Source organism: Calidris pugnax, unplaced genomic scaffold (genome assembly GCF_001431845.1).
Source record: "Calidris pugnax isolate Ruff unplaced genomic scaffold, ASM143184v1 scaffold28, whole genome shotgun sequence".
Classification (NCBI taxonomy): Eukaryota; Metazoa; Chordata; class Aves; order Charadriiformes; family Scolopacidae; genus Calidris; species Calidris pugnax.
Window position 1 is genome coordinate 4,538,768 of NW_015090842.1, and position 23,014 is coordinate 4,561,781.

A 23,014-nucleotide genomic window follows, 5' to 3' on the forward strand; every position below is an offset into this window, starting at 1 on the left:
TATGAATTCCCTTGCATTGCCATTACAGAGAACAACGTTAATGATGTGCTTTTTTGTCTTTGATGTGGATAACAGGTAGTCCTGAGAGTGTGCTAGACTGAGAAATCCAATGTTTTCAACATGTATTGGTGCTTTAAGTTATTTTTTCTTATTTCAGCCTATAGTAGAGGATATCAGTAATGATAGAGCAGATATTGGTCTGTGATCTACAAGTCACTTGTCTAGAAATGTCAAAATAGGGCCAACTCTGAGAATGTCTTTGTGAGAACAAATACAACTGCAGTGAACATCTCTCAGATGGGAACTCCTTTTGGTCAGTCTGGTTTGGGAATGATTTCTACCCAAAAGAGCACTTGAAAGGCTCGATTTATCTTAGTCGTTCACCTAAACCATCCATTCTTCAAGTGTTTATAGCTTCCTATTAAAAAGCTGATACATCATTTCTTATAGAAAACTTCTATATTGCAGAATTGCAGAGGCTAACCTAAGAGGTATAGACTCAGGATATAAATTTGCTTACAGGAATTTTTAAAATGTTTATAGAAAATGGGAGAATTCTAAGAAACGATGTGAGATAATAAAAAAGATAATGCAATATTAATTTGTTGGCGTCTAAAAAAAGATGATTAAAAGCCACCTTGTACTTCTAGGTGCTTGTCCAGCGTGGAGTCCCTTCATTTTACTCTCTGCTAACTCAGCACCTCAAGAATGCTGTGGACATTTTTTTTGCTCACGAAATATTTTCTTCTCAGCGTGAGGCCATTGCCGTGGTCGGTACCTCCGGCAGGTTTGCCGGGCTGGGAAAGCTAAACCACTGCTGCTGGTGGTGGCAGCTGACACAACAAGTAGCACCAGTGAGCAATTAGAGTCTCATGACCATATACTCTAAGTTGTTTAATTGTCTTTTGCTTGGAGTTAAACAAACTGAAAACTTCAGATGGCAGGGCAGTGCCATTTTTCAAGGGGAATTGCAGAAACAGGAAATCTATAAAGAGGGCATATATTTCACACGTTTTCTCTGCTTGCTGCTGAGGCCATTATTAATGGCACAATTCACAAATAAAAGATACAGAACGTTAGAGTTTTGAAGGAAGTCTCGTTTCCACGAGTTAGATTAATACTTCTCATTGGTAAAATCTTGAATACTGTAGAAAATTAAAGAGAAATTATCAGTCTTGAAAACTGAACCTGCTTTGCTCTTTGCCACAGCCGTAGTGTTTGGGGAAGAGAATCTGGGATGGCTGACATGTTTCAAACCAAAATAACATCTTAAACTTGCAAACTAAGAATATTTACTTTAGGCCAGATCCTGTCCTGGCCACTTGAGCGAGTGTTGTGGTAGAGCTTGCTCATGGCTAAGTTGTTTAAGCTTCCCCTAGGACCCAAGTAATTAGCATATCATGTCACGGTGAGGTATTTATTAGAATGGAAGTGTTCTTGGGAGGCTGGGTTTCAGAGGTTTAAATCAGAGCTGAGCATAGAGTTTTAGGGCCTTATTCACAGTAAATTTTATTTTGGTGAAAGGTTATGGAATGGGTTTCTGTACCATGTCTACTTGCTCTCACAAATCTCAGAAGAGATATGGACTCTGAACTTTGGTGTGGGGCTTTGCTTTCCTTTCCTTTTCTTCCCCCCAGTTTATGCCAAACGTGGATCAGCGATGTGATATCCCCTAACAGCTGGGGCTCTGGGAGGAGCAGCTCTTCACTCTGTCTCACTTAAAAGCTTCTTTCTCAATACGTGCATCCGATGACATTTGAGTTACTAACACCACCGGGCATTTAATAAACTCATTGTTGACAAATTAGTGATACTGTTGCTGGGAAATCCTGGTTTTAGAGAGGAACTTCTGCCCTCCTGAGCAATCTCTTAGGCTGGAAATCCCTTCCCTGGGACTGCCACAGACCTGTCCTGGCTCTGTCTCTCCTCTAAAGCGGAGAGAGAGGAGGAGGGATGGAAGGCGACTCCAGGCAAACAGCAAACATGCTCCTAACGAAATGTTTGAAACAGACAAAGAAACAATATCTGGCCTTGCTATGATGCGGAGGGATTATGTACCGTGCTATTTGTGTCAAGAAACAATATTTGGCCTTGCTATGATGCGGAGGGATTATGTACCGTGCTATTTGTGTCGTGATTTAGTGTGTTATTTCGTTGGGTATATGCAGGGCAAGGGCTTCCTGCAGAAAAAAAAACAACTATGGATAGGGAGTACTATAATGATCCTACGCTGTAAATTGTCCTGAGGTTTTGAAGAATTGGCCAGTATTGCTGAGTGGGCAAGGAAAGGAATCCATGTAGAAAAGAACACAAATATTTCCCCCTTGGCTTTTATATTTAGTCCGTATGTAGAGTCCTGCTTATACAGAAAAGAGACTAGAATGGAATGAGATTGTGTAATGTGAGTGTGAGCCTAAAATAACTGCCACAGTTATTGCCAGCTCTAAATCTGATGGTTTCATCACAAAAGACCCAGGATACGGATGCATGTCTATAACTTCATGCAGATGAATAACCTTTTGAAGCACATAAAATTCAGCCTTTTCTTGCTGCCTATGGAAACAGCAAACTGTAAGAGTTCCTCCCCAAATCCCTAAGCCCTCACACCCGGTTCTACAGAGTACTAGTTAATGCAAAAAAGTACTTTTATCAGTTTTGTTGGCAATGCCGTATGATAAAAAAAAGCATTTGAAGACAACAAAGTACTCTGTAAACTAAGAGATTTCTCTATATAATGCATTAGCATAAATAATTTTCTGAAAAGTGGAGAAAAGATTTCTCTATATAATGCATTTGCATAAATAATTTTCTGAAAAGTGGAGAAAAGTCACCATTTCGTGGCAGGTGAAAAGAAGTTCTGTAATAAATGAAGTTTCATTGCTATTAAAGTGATTGCTTTAAGTGTGTTTACAAGAACCGAATCTTGTATGTAAATCCATAGTGCCAGTAGTAACAGGGGATAAACCACACACAATATGACACAAAAAAGACCCAATGGTAATCTGGTTGCCCTTATATTTTAGTATAGTCCATTCCTTTTTCAGGTCTGTTGTTGTTAAAATGATGTTTATGGTAAGCTTGACTGCTTTTTGCAAAGTTAAAGGGAATATTTTGATTTCTACGAAGCAGATATAATGAAGTTGGCTTGATAAACCCCCATTGGTATCTTCAGGGAACAAGTAGATTAAACAAGTAATTATACCATAAGGTTTTTAGAAGTTAGTAGATTTAAATACATTGTATGAATCTCATCTTAATGTAGCCTTTTGTCTATAGTGCTTCCTGCCAAAAAAACCTCCTGACAGGAAATAAACATTAAAATAATCTTTAATCCCTTGTCTGGTCTATTACCATTAACAATTGATGCACTTTAATTTTGTGGGATTTTAACTACAAAATGGAATGGCTAAGTAGTGATAATTGGGTTTGGAATTATACGGTCATTTATATCAACAGAAATGCAAGTGGCTGGGAGGGTGATTAATTATTTAACATTTCCTGGCTGTGGTTCCTATTATAGAATTTTCTGATATATTCTGCTGTGAACAATTATCACCAAATGAGGATAAACAAATCTGTGATGTGAAGTCTTATTTATAAATTAAACTATATTTAGAAAATGTCTATTTCATTTGCATTTTCACTTTCTTCTTGGTAGGACTGTCATAATCAGCTTGTTTTCAAGCTTTTCTTGCCCTTTTGCTAATTTTTCAGGTTCACACCCCAGGTTTTGTGCAAGAAAAACAGAGCTTCAGATGTCCTTAAAGTAATTCCTATTCCAAATAGACAGTTTATACAGTCATGGTAATGTGTTTGCATGTTCTGTTCCCCTTTCATTCCCTAATAATAGAATTAGTGCATGGCAATGTATTAAAATTTAATCCGACTGCTGGCATCAGACTAGGTAATTTAATTCTTCCAACTCATGAAGATTTGGGAGAAGGATACTGGTGCTGCCGTTCTTAAATGGGGTTTTCTGGCATTTGAACCCTCTCATCTGGTAGATTTGTCTGAGTTTGTGTTTCTCGTTCCGTCTCTTACGTGGAGACTGACTCTCACTTTGGTGTATTATGCTCCGGTGTCCTTGTTGATACACATACAAGCAGAATTGGCAATTCATTTTCCTTTTACTTTCTTACAGTTGTTTACGAAAAAAATTTATGTGTATGCTGTTTATCTGACAAAATAACACAAAGTGATTCCAATTTCCAAACCATTATTCTTGTTACTCCAAAAATTTTCCCATCCTTAATTTCCATTAAAAGACCAGAAGGCTACATCCTAGTTTGAAAATGATTCCTAAAAGTGCCTGGGTTTCTTCTTCAGGCAGCAGAAGTCTCTTGAAGAAGAAGAGTCATCCCTGGCAGCCCTGCCCAGAAAACAAAATCCAGTTTACATGGTTATGTATCAACAAAGAAGAACAACAAGCTGATGATACTTATCCTTAGTGCAGTGCCTGGATAGTTAGTGCCAGATGAGGACCCAGCCATATTAATAAATATGCAAAATAAACCAAAAAGATATATCAACAAAGAACAACAAGCTGATGATACTTATCCTTAGTGCAGTGCCTGGATACTTAGTGCCAGATGAGGACCCAGCCATATTAATAAATATGCAAAATAAACCAAAAAGATTGTTCCAAGTCCATATTGCTTAAAATTTAAGTGTTAATCAAAAGTCAGGGATAGAGATAGATAAAAAGAACAAGCATATAATGAGATAATATTAATCAATATGGTAGGCCCTGTTTTAGGCATGATTTTTTTTGATGCCAAAGAAAAGATTAGATACCAAAGAAAAAGGAGAATTTTAATGTGGATTATGAAGAAAGATAATGAGATAATATTGCAAATGCTTGTGGGCAGATCTGTAAGGAGAATAAAAGAAAGCATGAAAATGCTTGTTTGAAAATTTAGGAAGTCATCAATGAAAACAACTATCTTGAAGTTGATCTAGGGTGAGCGTTGACATTTGATCGTCAATCGGGATAAACTGGATTAAACTGAAGATTTCTATATAGACAGACTACAGTATTAGAGGAAGAAAGGATGAATTTGTTGTGAAAAAGTAAGTTTTCTACCAAAGATGCTCAGCATAATGAGTGCAGGGCCTGCATGTGGGTGTGTAGGGTAAAAGTCTTACAGTTAAAAGAAAGAATTAGCGATGAACCAGACAGAAACAGATAGAGAATAAGAATCTGAGCATGGATGAGCAGTAAATTCTGGTGAGCTGGTGGTTGTGCAAGTCCAGAGGACTGATGGGTAACACTGAAAGAGGTTGTAGAAGGGAACTTCACCAGCCACATCCTTAGAGAGATCGATCGCAGCAAGTACAAGTCAAAAAATTTAATTTCAAGATGAAAGAAACAGGCAAGAATATCTTCTAAACCAAAATGCAGGAATTCTATCCCTGTTCTTTGCACAGCGTCTGTGCAGACTGTCTGAGGCTCCCCAACTAATAGTCCTGAGTGGCCTTGGAAGTGGGAGAAACCAGTTTGGAAGCTGGGTCAGCTGGTAGTGCCGTGCTGGAGACGATGTTCTGAGTGGCAGGAGAGCTGATGAGGGACAGAAGGGACTGCTGATTGCCTTGAGAATGAATCATTAACTCAAAATCCTCAATCAGTTCAGCATTCTCTACCCCAGCTGCAGTGCGGTGCCAAAGCAGAACTTGGTTGTGCACATTAGCTTGTCTCCTGCCTTAATTAGAGCAAGATTTGAGCATCAGCCCAGTAAGTCTTTAGGAGCCTGACACATGAGTGACAGAGTGGAGAGGAGGCAGAGTGAGGCAGCCTAACAGAGGTTTAGGTGTCTCTGCAGGAGACCAGGGTAGTTTGGAGGAGATGTGTGGTAGCCCTGGGCAGGAGCCCAGTGTAGAGGAAGCAATGGGCACAGTTTGGCTGAAAGATGAAATATTTGGTGAGGCTGGTGATGCTGGTGACTCGAGGCACAGTATAAAGCTGGGAGAGCACCACAGCGTTAACATGTCCTTTGTTCATGCCAGAAATACTCGTCAGCCTTTATAAACTGAATCTAACTCAACAGCAAAGTGTTAAACATCACCAAACATTTAAAAACATTGGTTAGGTTTCCCACTCAGGTTTCCCGTATTTTACATTACAATGTGGGCCTTGAGCTACTTTTTAAACGTTTTTCTTATAAAATAAAGAAGGAAAATCTATCAGAAAACTGTGTTAAATTATATACTTCATTTGTCTTTCAACACACAGCACAAGAATATTGCAATAGTACAGCAGCACTGCTGGTTTTGTGTCATTGCTAAAATCTTGGTCTGAGTCAGTAGAGACAATCTGAGACTTCATTCCTCCGCACACAGCCAGTATTTATCAGGTGCTGGTCCATTAGTTAATGTGTCAAACTCAGCAATATTGGAGGAAGTGGCAGCGTGTAGAGCACATTAACATGTTTTTTAGTTCACACTGATCTAAATGACCTGAAATCTAATTGTGTGGATTGCTTATATCTTTTAGCACTTACTGCCATTTATAGCAGCTGCTATACTTGCTGGAGTTATATCCAGGTATATGTGAGTACAGTACATGTGAAACTTTTATTTCAGAAGATTAAAGTGTGTTAATGCTGCATGTAACTAATTAGTACATGTAGCCAGAAAAGTGTATTTTACATTCTCAAATGAGGTTTCTTTCAGCAGATGCTAATACATATTAGGACATCTGTTTATATTTTCCTTCAGTCTTTTTTTTTAACTGCATCTTATTTAAAATACTGTTGTCAGCTGAAATAGTATCGCCTTAAACAATATTACTTGTATGTGTAGTTGTGAGCTCATATGTCTGCTTTTGAGATGTCTTTCTGCATAAGCAGATTTTTGTTTTGTTTTGTGTAAGTGAAAGATGTATGAAAAGTTGTTTTGCTTCATTTAAATTGGAGCAGGGATGAAAAAGGCAGAAAGAAGTCAGGGGGATAAAATGGAATGCTATCCCCACTAGGTAAAGTTGTCCAATTACGCCTGGTGTCAGAACTTTTTAACATTTGAATGGCTGGGAGGGGATACTAATTTCAACCTTAATGATCGCTGCTTTAGGAGTCAACATCACAACACTTCACTTATAATTTTAGCACATCTGTCAGCCTGTGCTAAAAAGGAGCCCTGGGCTAGTGGGTGACTGAAGATCCTTTTATCCCTAGAGAGGATTATGTATTCCCTTCAAGAGTGGGAAAATAAAAAAGGTTATAAATACTCACCTACTTCACTGCTGCCCACATTTGCCCTGTTGACAAATAGTGACTTTCACATCCTGCTTTTACATTCATAAACACAAAAATAAATAAAAACTATGCAACTTCTCATTGTATAGCACTTATGGAAGCAGCCCATTTATAATGTCACATATTCTATAATACCGTATAGTCCCTAAGCTGGACTTTTTTTCATTTCAATAGATCACATTGATTTCCTGTATGACTTTATCTGCCTAATACAAAGTGGGATTGAACAGTTATTTGTCTGGATTTAGCCATTCCTTATCAAACATTTATGATTTAGCTATTGCTACAACATCTTCTTGTAAGGTCTTTCTTATTTTTATCTTTTCAGGAAGGGTATGAATGTGATAACGGGGCGGTAATAAATCTATCTCTTGAAAATGAAACATATTTGGGGAAACTGGATGCTATCGGCTGACAGGGGAGGGGAAGTTTAAGGGGCAGGACAGCCGTGCGAGTGAATTGTTTCTAGGACACTGTGGGCATCTATTAATAAGAAAGATTGACTCTTCTGGTGGAGGTTTTTGGTGTATTGAGGTGGCACTTTCCCAGCTGCACGGTAGCCTGGTGCTCTTGAGCTGAAAGTCCCAATAGAAAAGAGGGGGTTTGGCCACCCAGCCCAAATTTATACAGCCATGGGCAGGCTCTAGGTAGAAGAGAAATGGCAAAAGTCACAGAAAGGTCGGCAGGTTTGTGTCTTGTCTGTTTATGAAATTTAAAAAGTAAGATTTCAGTCTTTTCCTTTCTATTTCTCTTTCAATTTCTCTATTCTTTATCTAGAGAGGAAAATAGAAAATATGTGAAGGCTGTATAATAGTACTGACTGTGATTTAATTAAATAGGAGTAAAAAGTACACATGAATAGGACCTTTTCTGTGTTACAGCTTATTTTAAAATTTTGTTTGAAAGAAAAAAGCATATTAAAGCTACCCACTGTGTATCCCAGGTGTTTTAATATTCCTAACCCGAGCATTTTAACTGAACAGTTTCCAAACAACTTCATCATACTAAAGTAATTTATTTTTCCTTACATAATGCTTTTCATTCAATGATTTCAAAATGCTCTACTAAGTGTGCTTTTTGAAGTGCCAAACTAAGTGTCATATAACCCTGGGGAGATGTCTGGTGGTTTTATTGTACCTATTTTGCAGACAGGTAAATTCAAACAAAGAGAGATTAACAGAGTCCCTGGGAATGAGGAAAGGAGGGAAGAGCAGAGCCGGGTCCCTGCAGCCCAGAGCCAGCCCTGAGCACAGGCCCTTTGTTGAGGAACCGCAGAGCGCTCGTGCTGGGTGAGGGAGAGAAAAAAAACTTTACAGAAACTATAAAAGTTAATAATTACATTGTAAAGGCTACTTAACTGATAATGAGCATTTAATGCACAACCATAAATTTGCATGGCACTTTACAAAGAAAACGTTCTTTTGTTTTTGTCTTCGCTTCCCCAATGTGTTTATAGTTAAATTTTTAACCTGCTTAACTGAAGCTGTATTCTGTGGAACTGACGCTCCATCTCCTTTTTTTATGTCTCTTCACTAGTGCTTTCAATGACCTCTCTGTAAGTTTCTTTATATAGAAACCCGCTATGCTGTCTTGAATGCACAAGGTCAATAATGATTACCCTCTAACTTTGAAGGGCATCCCCCTTCTCCGCTTGCAAAGTATATCAAGCCACAAAGTCCCTGCATCCCCTAATTGTGATTTCTCTTATGAAATGCAGTATTAAGAAAGTTCTTCTTATTTCCCAAACAGCAGAGCTTTAGTCCACAAGCATGTTAAGCCTTGTAAAGTCAAGATATAATAATTTTTGTTGTTGTTGTTGTAGAAAATCAGACTTGATAGTTTCATTTAAAACAAATCCACATTGATGGAAACATTTTTGTAATATATCTTAAGCCTGGTAAAGTCAAGATATAATTTTTTTGTTGTTGTTGTTGTTGTAGAAAATTAGACTTGATACTTTCATTTAAAACAAAGCCACATTGATGGAAACATTTTTGTAATATATTTCAAAATAAGTAAATAGCTTGTTCTTTTTGAATACGTGGATGGAAAGCTAAATTCCTCTTGTTCAGTGTCCAAATGATGCAATTAGAGACCTTATTTATTTTTTATTTCTAAAGAACTGTGTCATGATCTGTAAATGCTTCAAAGACTTGAGCATGATCTGTACAGAAATACTGTTACTCCTGTGGGCTGTAGAGAATACATATAATGAAAATATGCCTATATTTTGGAACCGATCGTCCTCTAATAATTATCAATAAAGAAAGTCAGTTGAAAGAAAGCACAGAAAGGCTAGTGATAACAAAAAGATGTTTAAATTGAATTGATACTATAGCAGGCATTGACTGTGTCATCGCACGGCTTAATAGCTGGAGTCCTGGTTCAATACGATGAACTTGGGAAGGTTTTCTTAATGAAAGAACTGATGCTTTCTGTTCAGTAGCAGCAATAGCTTAACTTTTTAAATTACCTATTTAAAAGTTTACATGCCACTGATTGTAGTACTATATACAAAGGGGTACTATATTGGCTAATATCAGGAAATGGGTCCTCAGAAATAAATGTGCAATAATAATAGTAATTTTTGCAAGAAATTTGTGCAGATATTTTATTTAACATTAATAAGTGCGTATGCTGCAATTTATTTTACCTACAAGTAATTCAGAGTTCTATGCAAGTATATTCTCAGCTGCTGATGTGGTTCTCAGTGTCTTTTCCATCAGCTGTGCATTTTCAGGATCTGCTGGGAAACACGACCCCCTCCTTCTCCCTCCTGATTACTGTAAAAACAGAAAGCTCAGAAAAAGGCATATTAGGATAAGTTGGTAGAAATGTGTATTCATGTAAATATCTAAACATATATAAATTAGCTTTAAAAATTGAATTCACCAACCATGAATAGTCACTTAAAGTGTAACTGGAATTGACCGTGTCATGTATCAGCCTAATAGCCGGAGCGCTGGTTCAATACAATGAACTTGGGAAGGTTTTCTTAATGAAAGAACTGACGTTTTCTGTGCAGTGGTTGCATTCATCAGACCACACAGTGTTCATTACACTACAAAGGGCTGCCAATGTGAGTTGTGGGGATCATCTATTAGGTAAACGGGGTAGGGACAAAGGATACTGGGGGAATGAGAGACTTCGGTACCTCCATGGGATGCTCAAAGTCAGGCTGCTTTGATGACCTTTCACTGGTGTATTAGCATCTATTTGCTGACAGATCCTCAGTTCATGCCCCAATTCCACTAACCCAAACTGGCAAGGAGCACTGGTGGGGGTGCACATCTCACTGTCCACCTCACAAAAGGACCCTCTACTTTATAGGGCCACAAGCTTTAATTTGCTTTGTCTGAATACTGTGGAGGTTATCGAAAAATGGACGCTCTCCCAGTAATGCTAATTAGACTCTCAAACCCACCCTGGTTTGTGGTGCTAATTTGGAGAGGTGCCACATACTGGGGTTGATTTCTTCCGAGAGAAGATGAGCCCTGTGCCACTGGGAAATGGGGAAAACCAGCCGTGCTGATTGGCAAGGTCGGGGCTGGAAGGCCCAGCGCTGACTCAGGAGCAGGCAGGGGAATTCAGTGGGGATTTGCATCCACGCTGTCCCTTGCTTACCTAATAGCAGCATTGTTGTGCTGCTTCGTGGGGAGCTGAGGGACTGAAAAGAGAGATTTTATAGTAAAGAGAAAAGTTTTGCTTCAGTTCTCCTCACATCCAGTTATTAAGAAGCTCGTCTGCTCTGGGAGGCAGCGCGCCACAAAAGCATTCCCAGTTCACAGACAGGGGCTGGGTTAAAGCCCAGAACAGGTTTAATTCTTTCCTGTGGATGTTTATAGTAGATGCATCTGTTTCACTCTCTGCTTTTCCTCCCGTTTGCAGTGAAGTTGAAGTTACGTGAGGGTTACTAGCCTTAAAGTCCCTACCTCAAGGTCACTCCCCTAACCTTATTTCCAACACGTATAAATGTATTTATATAGATAGGTAAAATCTGGTAGCTGCTGCCACATAACCTTGTTTCCCTTGCTGACATCTCCAGTGGATGGAATTGATTAGAAAGCTGTTTTTTGGGATGGGGACATGGAATGTCAGGCCTGCTTTGAGTGTGAGTGCCTGCTGTGCTGCTGGTGGCACTCCCCCGTACTCCTTGGCCAAGCAGGGCTCTCAGCTCTTCTACATCACCTGCTACAGCCACCAGCACCAGTATCCAAAAGATGTATAAGCCACAGAAAAGCAAAAGCATCTCTTAGGTGCCGGGAGTCGCAGTGAATTTTGTGTCCAGCAAAAATGGTTTGAGAAGGACTTTTATGTTGTTTCATTTTTTGAAGCTTGTTGAAAACGCCGCGTGTATTTTCATTCCAGAATCCATGCTCTGTCTTTTATTCCTGTTTCTCTATGGACTGTATTTAGTGAATCAATGACAAGTGTTACGTATTTCTATGGTAACTTCAATACCACATCAAGATTTCAGAGCACTTTACTGACATTGGCCAATTAAGATTCACAACCTGCAAGAGCAGTATGATGAAAACACGTCTTTGTTGATATAACATAGAAACTAAAGGCTTTCAGTTTGTTTTGCTTGCTTTTTTTTTTCCCCCTTCTTTTTAAATTACCTAATTAGAGAGAGGTTTCAATTTTATGCAAACTGAATTGTCGAGATTTGAGCCCATGTGCTATTTGCCAGAAAGATTCAGGCTTTTACAGCTGAATTCTTGAAAAGTTTGGCTTTGTGGGAAAAAGAAATAAAACCTGGATAGGCCCTTGCGCTTTGGGAAAGAGTGTGACATTAAAACTTTGAGAAGCCAGGCCTCGCTGTGCTACAGTGGGATCTGTGAAGCACATGCCCCGAGCTGAGCGTATCCATGTCTTGGCTCCACACAGCGGGAGAGGGAAACGTTCAAAGGAATTAAAGGCCTGTGTGAAATAGTGCCTCCCACTGCTGCTCGCTCTCCCAAAACGCCAGCAGAAGACACCAGGGTTGCTGGAAATGGTGAAGATATTTCCCTGATGTGGGAGGAAAAAATCCATTAGAATTTTGAGACAGGGTAGGAAGCAAGAGGTTTAAAGTATAAAAGTACAAGTGCCTGATTTGTACAATATCGCTTTTGCAAATAGCCCGGTACCTACAGAGCTGACAAAAAGATGCAGAGAAGAGCTAGAAGCTTGTTTGCAAAAATGGGTGACATCAGAAATTTTATTGAGGACAAATTAGTCCTTGCTGGTATAATTGAACAACACATATCCCACTCTTTAGATGTCCCCTGGGTGATAACAGAGTTCAAGTGAAGGAAATAAAGAAGAAACCATTCTGCTTAACTGCGGTAATGTGCAGAGTCCCCTGGCTCTGTCCGGGCTCTGTCAGTGCCCTGGACCCAAATCCAGGAGCAGAGAGTGGAGATAGATTGGTGTCACCCAGCCTGCCTTTTGAAATAAATGTATTGTTTTAAAAGTAATAATTGGATATTTTAGACCAATGTGGGTGCTCAGAGAGTATACTTTTAATTTATCTTACAAATCAGTGAGCAATAAAAAGTTTCTCAGTATATGCATTTTAAGCATATTTTTAGCAGTTGCATCTTTTTGGATCTCCACTATAATATAGGAGGAAATCAGTTATTTGCCCAAGACATTTCACTGCTGAAAATACATCATAGCACAGCTCTTATTGTGTTGTGTGCTCTCCCCTGAGCGTGCGGTGTATGCACAGGTGACGACAGCTAAAAGTCTGTGCATTGTTACTTGGTACATTTAAAATATCCACAAAGATTATCATGATTTTTTTATTAAACTGAAGTTTAAGATGTAGTTTTCTCCTGAAAGGAAAGTATACTATTTTAAACACAGAGCTTCCCAAAATTGTAGTTGTTTTAATGTTAATAAAAAAAAGATTTGAAGACATAATACCAGTCGATTTCAGATTTTCTGCTTCTTGAAGCACAGAGCACAGGGGCTGATCCTCCGTTACACTGAGGCTTATTAATGCCACTTGGCAGGACTTTTAAAGGGGCTCCTGAGGAGTTTGTGCAGAGCCTTCACCGTGGCCTGCTCCACATTTCTGGAAGCATTGGTGGCTGAAAACGGAGAGGAACTATAGGTCTGTGTTCCCTGTGGTTTTGCTTGAAAATTTTGTTCAGGAAAAATATGAGATGTTTCTTTAGATTAGATGTCCAGATGCACAGAGATCTCTGCTGAGTGATCCCCATTCCGGTGTCTCTTGATACATTTTGGAGACAGCAAAGTCACTGTGTACAATTGCTGCAGGATGTGCAAGCTTTTTATAAGGTGCTATGTGTGCTTAATAATAATAGTCATAATAAATATCCATCGTTCAGTGGAAATAGTTGTTTCTTATGTCCCTTTGCTCCCTCCTGCAATCTTGTATGGTTTGAGGTGCTTCTTGTTCAAAAAGTGGCGTTGTAGCTCCATGGGAGGAGGTCAGACCTAAGATCTAATCATAGTGTTAAACAATAAAAAGCTCCAGGTAGCTTGGGACATTCCTCCATAACAATCATGTCTTTTCTCTGCCATATTCTGGAGGTGTGGTGGAGGAGGGGGTGTTCAAGGCAAAGATTTGCTGGTTCCTGCGAAGCTGAGTATGTTTATTTTGCCTAAGTACTGTAAATCATCCGTCTGGGGAATGGGTTTGTGTGGGAAGTGAGGAGGGTTGGGTTGTTGTTTTTTTTAACTTTCAAAAATTGGATGGCAATTATTTTATTATGGGATTTCAGTAGGAAAATAACAATTTTGTGGAATGGCTTGTTTTTCTCTGGAGCAAAGTTGTTGTCTGTTGCTATTTTTCTCTTAATTAGAGAGGCATTTTTAATTATCTGTCAAGGTCCCCTAGAATCTGGGCTAGCTGGTCTTTCTTATGTGCATGTGATGAAATCAAAACAAGTAAGTAGAGTCTGTCACAACTGATAGGAAGTAGAATGAAGCCCAAGTATGAGAATAATTAGCATGTCTGGGTGGCAGGGAAGAAGGAACTCTGTCAGGTACGATGGTGAGACCCCGTGTCTTAATCCGCTGTGCTGTGCTGCTGGTGCAGTTCAAATACACTTGGAAATACACTGAATAATATCCATTCATTCCCTATCTATGTCCTGAAAGTTTTCTGGCACCTTGAAGTATGGTCAAGATCCCTGATTTTTTATTAAAATGTAACAGTCACACAGTGATTTGAGAAAAAAAGAGAGAAATGAAGTTTGAGTTGCTTTCCCCTTTCCCGACGCACACACAGCTCCTGCTTCCAGGGAACCCTCACCAAAGCTCAGTCACAAACTCCAAAGTGATATTGCTTCAGAGGGTCCTGTTAATATTGCGTGGCCTCATTGCCTGTTACAAGAGGGAAGTGTATCACAGAAGATGTCCAGAATCAGAATAGCTTTGAGGCAAATAATTGTGATGATTCTATGGGTGGTCCACACGCAGGTACTGGGGTGTGCACTGGTAGGAAACATGTCATTGCACAAAAGCTGTCAGATCGTCTGTGATTGAATCAACTGTGCTCCCATAACAAAATCTGAGCGTTCTCAAATTGAAATCACTTAAGTAAAATGATTTTGTGGTGTTTAAAAAGCAACAGAAAAAAATTCACTAAAGACCATTAAGCGGCCTCAAGCCCCACGTTTCAGTGTTCATCATTTGTACCGATTATGGTGTGACAGCTCTTGAGTTTCCAATGATAACAGCCATCTGACTTGATCTGAGTTCAATGGATTTTCACTAAAATAGAATCATCGCCTTTGTGATGGATAGAAAAAGTAAAGCAATACATCCTGATAAATGCTCTGGCTTTTTTTCCCCTTCCCTTACTGTGACCTTGTACAATCTATAAGTGAGCAAAGCTGAGCCCTGGCCACTGCTGCAACGCATCAGGACTTTGAAATTTAAGTAGCTCTGAAACCCATCAATGGGGTGAAGGGAGAATGGCCTGAGAAAGCGATGGATCATGCTTAGAGGGCTCACAGGGAAACAGGGTAAGCTGAAGGTCAATACGCAGACATGTCCTGAAGGAACGGCTCAGACACTCATTCACATTCACATCTCAAAGCCACTGCTGCTGTAGCGCTGTGAGCAGAGATCAGGAGGAGAGTAAAATAAAACAAGAATTTCAGAGCATATAATTTCTTCGCAGAAGCAAATGGCACAAGGGTACAGTATAAAATAGCTATAACCCATAGCGTCGGTGCAGTCCCCTCGTCACCCACCCGAGTAGCAAGGAGCATAACACCATGGAAATGCTTTCTGCACATTACACTCCAGTTGTTTGCAAAGTTTTTCAGTCCTGGTAATTGTGAAGAGCGTTTAACATTTTTAATATGTCATTGATCGTTTGTACCACATTATTCAGCATGACATGAAAGTGAGCTAAACTAGAAGGGCTGCAATCTGAACCCGGACACACGCAGCCAAGTAATTAAAGGCCTTTACACTTTGTGCTTTGTATGCATGTGTGGCTATGGGGGAGCACAAAACTTTGACACAAGTTTATGTTCGGATTCTAATTTCACTAGGGTTTTGTTCTGGAAAAGATTTGGTGCCAGGTCCAGAATGGCCTGGCTATAGAGAGCTTAAAAAATAGAAGGAGAAAAAGGAAGAAAAAGAAAATACTAAAATAAAATTAGTACACAAATTTGAACCCGCAGTTACCATGCCCAAAGCAGAAATTGCCGAACAAGTCAAGAGGCTTATTAGCATTTTATGTAAATCAGTTATTACTGTTCTCCACTTCCTTAATTATCCATGTTATTTCAATACAACCCTTTCTTTGATGTCCCAATTCTATATTTAAATAGTGCAAGATTTCTATCATATCCTCCCGCTGAGGTTTGTTCCATGCAAAAAACATGCCAAGAGCAGCTATTTTAGAGACTACTGGGAAATGTTTAATTGGTTAATCCCATTTGAGTTATGAGGGAGTATTGCCACGCACAGAAAACAGAAACATGTAAAGTACTGGCTAGGAGAAGTTTACTAAAACCTGCAAGACTTCCCCTGAAATGTAGCCCTGGAGATGTTTTGTTTCCTAGGTACCCAGTGGGAAATGATTCAAAGGAAAATCCTTCAGACTTCTTTGAAATACGCTAAATGATTGATTCATAGTAGAAATAATTTTGAATTAAAACGCAAAGTCATTTTTTTTTGTTGTTCTCGCGGTGCACAAGAGGTCTCTTTATATTTGACCTGGCACTACAGTGGCAAAAGAACAGCATATTTCAGCAAAAAAAAAAAAAAAAAAGCCCACCAGATTTTAACAAGTTGTTAATTGTTCCCTACTATTGCAACCAAATGAGTGCCCATCAGGTTTCCAGGTTGTAAAGTCATCGACAGCGACACTGCTCGTCTGGGTGAGTATTAATTCCAGCACAGAAATGGACAGTCTGTGTCGCCCGTTGGGATCAATTCTGCACAAAGGGATGCTTTAAAAAATGTAATGTTTCTGTACTGCTTCCAATTTCCAACTTGGGACTGGAAAGACTTCAGAGCAAAGTATTGGCAAATATTCCTTTCCCTATTTCAAACATTTGATAGTTTTTAACCTTTTTTAAAACTTCTTTGGAAAGAGCCTAAGAGTTCTAGCACAAGCAATGGAGAAAAAAGCATGTGTACTTACTTAATTTGGCTAGAAAAACAAGTGGAATGCTACAGCGTGGTCAAATATAGGAGTTCATCTTTATAGATTTTAATGAAAAGAAGTAAAATGGCAGATTTTTTTCCTTGCTTTAATTAGTTTTAAGGGATAGCATCAATTTCCACATTTGCTAAATATATAACAATTGTATAGTGGCTGATAGAAGTTCAGGTGAAGGGAACTTTTTTAGGCTGTGAACTTGGTAAATAAGAGAAGAATTAGTTGATGAAAAACGAAATGAACTCTTGTGTTCTTCTGTAAATAATGTGGTTCTTTTTTTACTGATTCCCAAACTAAGGTTTAGATTGTCCAGTTGAGGGGGTTTGGTGACAAGCTTTTCGGTGTCTGCAGTTCTTGTAAACAGATGTCTCCCTCTTACAGAAATGGGTGAACTTATTAAAAAATCGATGCTAGAACTGCGGATTGCTGAGTTTCCATCACTGGGAAGTACATTGTTCCAACTCTGAAATTATACAGTCTAAAATCATCATCATGTATTTTCATCAGGATGAAATATCGGGAGCTCTGCTTAGTGCAAGGTTTTATTAATGATGTGCTGTCAGAAGCTGGATGCTCTGCATATTTGCATATTAAACAGCTGAGTGAAGAAACATTCCTTTTATTGCTGCAGGGAATAAATCAGTTTAAAGCAAGTTCTCATCATTTATACTCCTTTCAGCTAAGTCTTCTTTTATTGAAATAAATTGTTGAAGTGCTTTGCTCATTCTTTGAATACTGATGAAATTTACCTTGATAGGGCCTCAGGAAAAATAACATTTTCTTAAAGGTGCAGTGTTGTTCTTTATCTACATGCAGACTAACTTTTAGAAATTGTCTGTAGGAAAGTTTGTGTATCTCCAGCCATAAAAAAATCTTCTTTTAATTACAGCCTTTCTATAGGTACTTTGAGATGTCTGTGTGATTTTTGTAGTTCTGTCCGCCCAGAAATCTTCTGCGCAGGAACTTCACTCAACATCTCAAAGTTACATTGGTTTTATTTTGTGTAGATTGATGAGTTGCTGTTTAGTGCAGGAGGCCTTCCTGCTGCCTTCCCCCCGTGCCTCGCAGAGGAACATCACCTTCTCGTGGCGGTGTGCTGTCTGTTGGTGGCAGCCTGAGTTTAGAAGTGCGATGTCTGGAAGAACTAGAACAAAGTCAGTAACAAAGAAAAAAAAAAACTTTGTATTTTATTTCCTGTTCTTTCCTCATGCTTGAAATGAAGCATACAAACATGTCAGGAGACCCTGGTTTTCCCAAATTTACGAAAATAAATCACTTTGAAACCATAGTTGGTTAAAAAATGATAAAGTTTTAGAGCCTGTCGTTTTTCTGGGCGTGAACAAGAAGAGACCAATAGGAAAAAGGTAATTTAAAATTAAGTCAACATATTGTAGGAAATCAGATGGAGTTTGGACATTTTATTTAAGGCTGCTGTACTACATTGGCTAGCACTGAATTGTCTGTCTGTCACAATAAGCAGCAAAATAGTCAAAGAAAGTATCAACGGAAAAATATATTGTCTGTATTCCTATATTTTGTTTTAAAAGGTTACAGCAGCAAGCCATTATATGCCTTTCTTATGTCATATAAAGTATTTTAAAATATAAATCGTTTGTGACAGGAGCTTCTTGTTTTTAAGTGGAAAATGTGCATTTAATAACACGAAAATAATGTCAAAACATCCTCTCCTAGATGGTTGCCAACTGAACTGTTGCTTTTCGTTTATGTTTTATTTTTGGAGGTTGGGCTTTGCAGGAATATTTTCAGATACTTAGAAAAACAGTGATACATTGCAGCTGTAGTTTATTTTAATTGGACAGCACTAAGTGAGCTGACTTTATGATAAACAGTGCAGCCAGCGGCTAGTGGCTGCACTTCTACTTTAAAGATTAGACAGAAAATAAAATCCTTCAAGCTAAAGTCATAAAGAATGAAGCTGGACTTACTTTTGGAACATATGTCTATGTTTTTCTCGGTGTGTGTTATTAGGGATACCTGATCCTAAAGGCATCATATCCTATAAAGTACATTTTGCCTTACCACTTAACCCATCCAGCTATCAAAATCTTGATATTAATGAGGTTTTGGCTTATTTTAATTATTTAGATTGTCATTATGAATTAATAGTTATAATATTTTATGTATAGTGTCAGAGAATTCTCAAGTACAGTGTATGATTCTGCAATTGGAAATCCTGGTAATACTTCTTACCTCTTCAAAGATTTATCTACTAATGTTCTGAGGCGTTATCCCTGTAAAAGGCTGTCATACCTTTGATTTCTTTATTACTATTCAAAAATATAAGAGAGCTTTACTTAATGTAAAGTGCTTTTTTTGAAGCTATATGTGATTTTTTTTTTTTTTTCTCCTGTGATTGAATAGTAAATCTGACATAAATTCACTTGCTGACGTTTGGATGTTTATAAGGATGATTTGGTTTAGTGGTTAGCCCTATTGTATTTCACAGGGGTGTTGTCAGGCTTAATTAATTATGCTGCAGCAATATGCAGTGCAGATTTTTGTGCCGGTATCTTCACAGCTCTTCGCAGGGAACTTGCCGTACAGGACGGCTCTTACCAGCCTGGCTGATTTTGCCTCTGTCACCCTGTACACATCTTTAACCAATATCTGATCTTCTCTGTTTGCAGGAGGATAAGTATCTTTTTGTAGCTGAGAGGAAGGGGAACTGAACAACCACTATTGACTCAATTGCTGTGAAAAAATCACTGCAAGAAAAATCCCTTCCCGGTTTGCCTGCCATCTGCTGCTCCTGCTTTTAAGGGTGTTTCAGATGGAAAATACATGATGTCTGGTCATATTTTCTGTTTTCTTCTTGTTGTCATAGGCATCATAGGTGGAAACGTCATACTAGAGCCTAACCCCCCCCTTCCGAGGTTAAGATAACTTCCTAGAGTATATTATTACATATTTTTTGTTTGTTTGTTCCTGGAGAAGTTATAAATGACTCATGCTCTGGGGCATTTACTACCACCATAGGGAAACTGTTCGACAGTGTAAGAGGCTTCAGTGCCTGAATTTTTTTTCCAGATCTTCAGCCTGAGGCAGGATGTAAAATATAGGAAAAGAGAGAGTTGAGCTCTTTTTAGTGATGAATCCACACTGAGATGTTTTTGCTGTATTGAACCACGAACTATAAATCATCCGTTTCTGGGTAAGTTAAATATAGGGAAAACAGTGCAACGTGTATTCATAATTTCCAAAGAGTAAAGAAAGATGAAAAATAACCAGATGCAAACTCTTAAAAAAGTGTTTAATTGACATCTTTAAAAATTGTTCTTATTTTTTTGACACAGGAAAAATACCTGGTTTTAGAAAGTATTGCTAGAAAGATTATTACAAATTACTTTGAGAATCAGGTTGCTTTTTAGGGAATGCCAGTGCCTTTATTTCTTCTCCTAGCCACCAGGAAAGTTTCTGTAATCTTCTCTTCTTGGGGACTTCTTCTTCAGGAGTAACAGGGATGTTTGGGATTGAGTATGCCAAATGAGTCATATGTCTTAAATATTGTTCTGGACTTTGCTCCTTTGGAACAAAATTCCTTTGTTGCTTTTTTTTTAATGAGCTATCAGGTTGTTTGGAGAATTTTGGGGCACTGAGGATAGATGGCGTCTTTGTGCCAGGCGTGTACTTCCCTGCTGCACTTCCAGCATTCACCGCAAATCGTAGGGCTCAGAGGAATGGCAAACTCATCCGTCCTGCAAAGAGCTTTACTGATATCTGTGTGAGAATTCAGCACTGTAATTCTTCTCTTTTTTTTTTTTTGTTGTTGTTTTTAACCTAGTCTGGTTTACCCATCCCTCTAAACGACTTGGAGAAGAAAAATGCTCTCAGCAATGAAGCTCTAGTAACGGGAGTAAATTGCTTTGCTGCTGAGAACTCTGTAGGGAAGGGTGTGGGAGGGGAGGAATTTTGGCTGAACCCCCCCCGATATCTCTTGAGAAGCCCTGCCTATCTGAGTTGTAGTGTTTAAATGGTGCGTTGCAGTCAGGGTTCATGCCAAGATGCCTTTACACATTAGCTTTGGTGAGTTGTTCCTGTGTGTTTGGATGACACATGGAAAGTGTGTGACGTCTGCTGGTACGACGAAGACAGCAGTTGAATTTTTTTCATGTGTCTTTGCTCTGTGATAATACTTGAAACAACTTGTAAACTTGAAAAGGCGTGGCGAGAAGGTCTAAACAGGAAAATTATGGAATTCTTCATTTGTTCTAACCGTTGCATAATATTTTTGAACTGAAAATAAGCAAAAACTGCCTCTACATCTGCTCTCGAAACTTGGTATCTTTGTTTCCCACCCGAGTGTGTGCAAGGAGCACTCTGGGTGACACACACAGCTGTGCTAACCCACGCTGCTGCCCGCCGTGTGCCACAGCCACAGGAATTGTGGTGGGTTTGGGTCCCTGAAGCAGTGAAGGGGAGCGGGAAGAGTCTCTGCCTGCTGGGGCTGGAGGGCTCTTCTCCACGGATGGGTCTGTCGGGCCAAACAGTGAAGCCCGGTCTTGCCTGAGCTCTCGGAGTGTTAATGCGATAGAAAATAACACTCTCCCCATCACACATAACAAACCCAAACTAATCTGAGGATGATCGGCTGCAGGTTTTCGATGCGGATACGTCCGTCTGATGCCGGTACACAAACGAGCGCTCCAGAAATCATTGGAGACCTCTAAATCTCTTTAGAGTACCCTTGTTAGTAGATGCCCGGGGATTTATTGTTATTTTAAGATTTTTCAATTTCAGCACTATAAAATAGGGCACATTCAACTGAAGGTGAAAATAACTATTATATGTATTTTATTAATTTCTACTTTGTTGTTGAGTTGTTTATACTGTATGGAAGGGGATCTCTTTTCCAAAAGGCCATGTTTTACTTCGGCTTCTCTTGAAGAAGCAAAACCGTGTATTGATTCTATACGAGAAAAGAGAAGTCGTGACTGCCATGAGTTACTTGTAACCTAAGTGTATATATCTCAATTTACCTTATGGTTCCCTGGTCGATACATCATTTAAACTGACTGTTTTTATTTTCCTTGTTGGCCTTTGATTTCTTATTTAAGTTCTTGAAGGCAGCAATTGAAATTTCTAACTACAAAACATGTGGGCAATAAAGGAGACTTCCATCAAAAACTACTTAAAACTAACGAAGGTTCTTAATTTTTGTGATTATTTAACTATATTAATTATTATAATTATTATGCCAAAGGTTTAAGCAGACTCCCTCATACTATAATTTAATTTATAAAGAGTCGCAATGTTTCTCTGGTAACTTGTACCAGTATTTAATTTATAAAGGGTCGCAATGTTTCTCTGGTAACTTGTACCAGAGTTAGTTTGTACCATGTTAGTTTTGTCTTGGTTTTTTGTTAGTTTAAACTTCTCATGGTCGTATCCAGGGGAAAGAGGGAAGGAGAAATTGCAGAAGAGAGATCAGATTGGAAATCCGAGCTGTTGTAGGCTTCAACTCTTAAATATGCTAAATCACTTGTTCAGTTGAGGTTTTATAAACAATTTGTGTAGTTGGAATTAAATGAACAGGTATTCAGAGGTAGGTACATTTTTATGGTTTGGGGGTGCTCTAACTGTAGTTGTATTATTGTTTCTACATTTTATTAGGAAGTTTATGAGGTTGGATGATGGGAGAGAATCCAATAAATACCCTCTGGATGGGTAACTGTTATCTGTGGATCAACACTCCTGGTTTATGTGGTCTTTGTGGGTGGCAGAGGAAAGTGATTTAGAACTCCGTGAGAGGACTATGTCTTGATTTACGGTATAGCATAAGTATAATAATTAAGGCTCTCTTCCTTGTTTTTTTATAAATATAATTCTTAAGTGAGAGCAGATTTTTTGTTTAAAAAAAGAAAAGCCTGTAAATACAATGCCGGGTCAGCCGTGGCTCAGAGCACCGGGGTGAAGGGAGAGGGAAGATCCAGCTGAACCCTTTGCAAATGGTGGGCTTAAAATACACAGAGGATTCGTACAAATGAAGTCATATGCATTACAGAAATTTACAGATATTGCTGTAAAACTTCTTATTGACTTCCTTCACGTATGCACTCTTGTCTGTGTCATACCTTGAAGAAGACACTCCTTTTGTTCTACGTAT

At 38.8% G+C, this 23,014-nt stretch overlaps 1 protein-coding gene across 2 annotated transcripts in view; it reads left to right on the forward strand.

Moving 5' to 3' along the window:
* The window catches only part of WWOX (WW domain containing oxidoreductase), a 531,878-nt gene that overhangs the window by 243,091 nt on the left and 265,773 nt on the right, over positions 1-23,014 (forward strand). Inside the window, exon 9 of one of the 2 annotated variants that reach the window (XM_014942444.1) lies at positions 3,715-3,815. The exons of the other annotated variant lie outside the window; for it this stretch is intronic. Coding sequence (XP_014797930.1) covers positions 3,715-3,765 — 51 coding nt within the window. The 3' untranslated portion in view covers positions 3,766-3,815. Of the gene's footprint in view, positions 1-3,714; positions 3,816-23,014 lie in introns of those variants that run through there. 2 annotated transcript variants of the gene reach the window in all.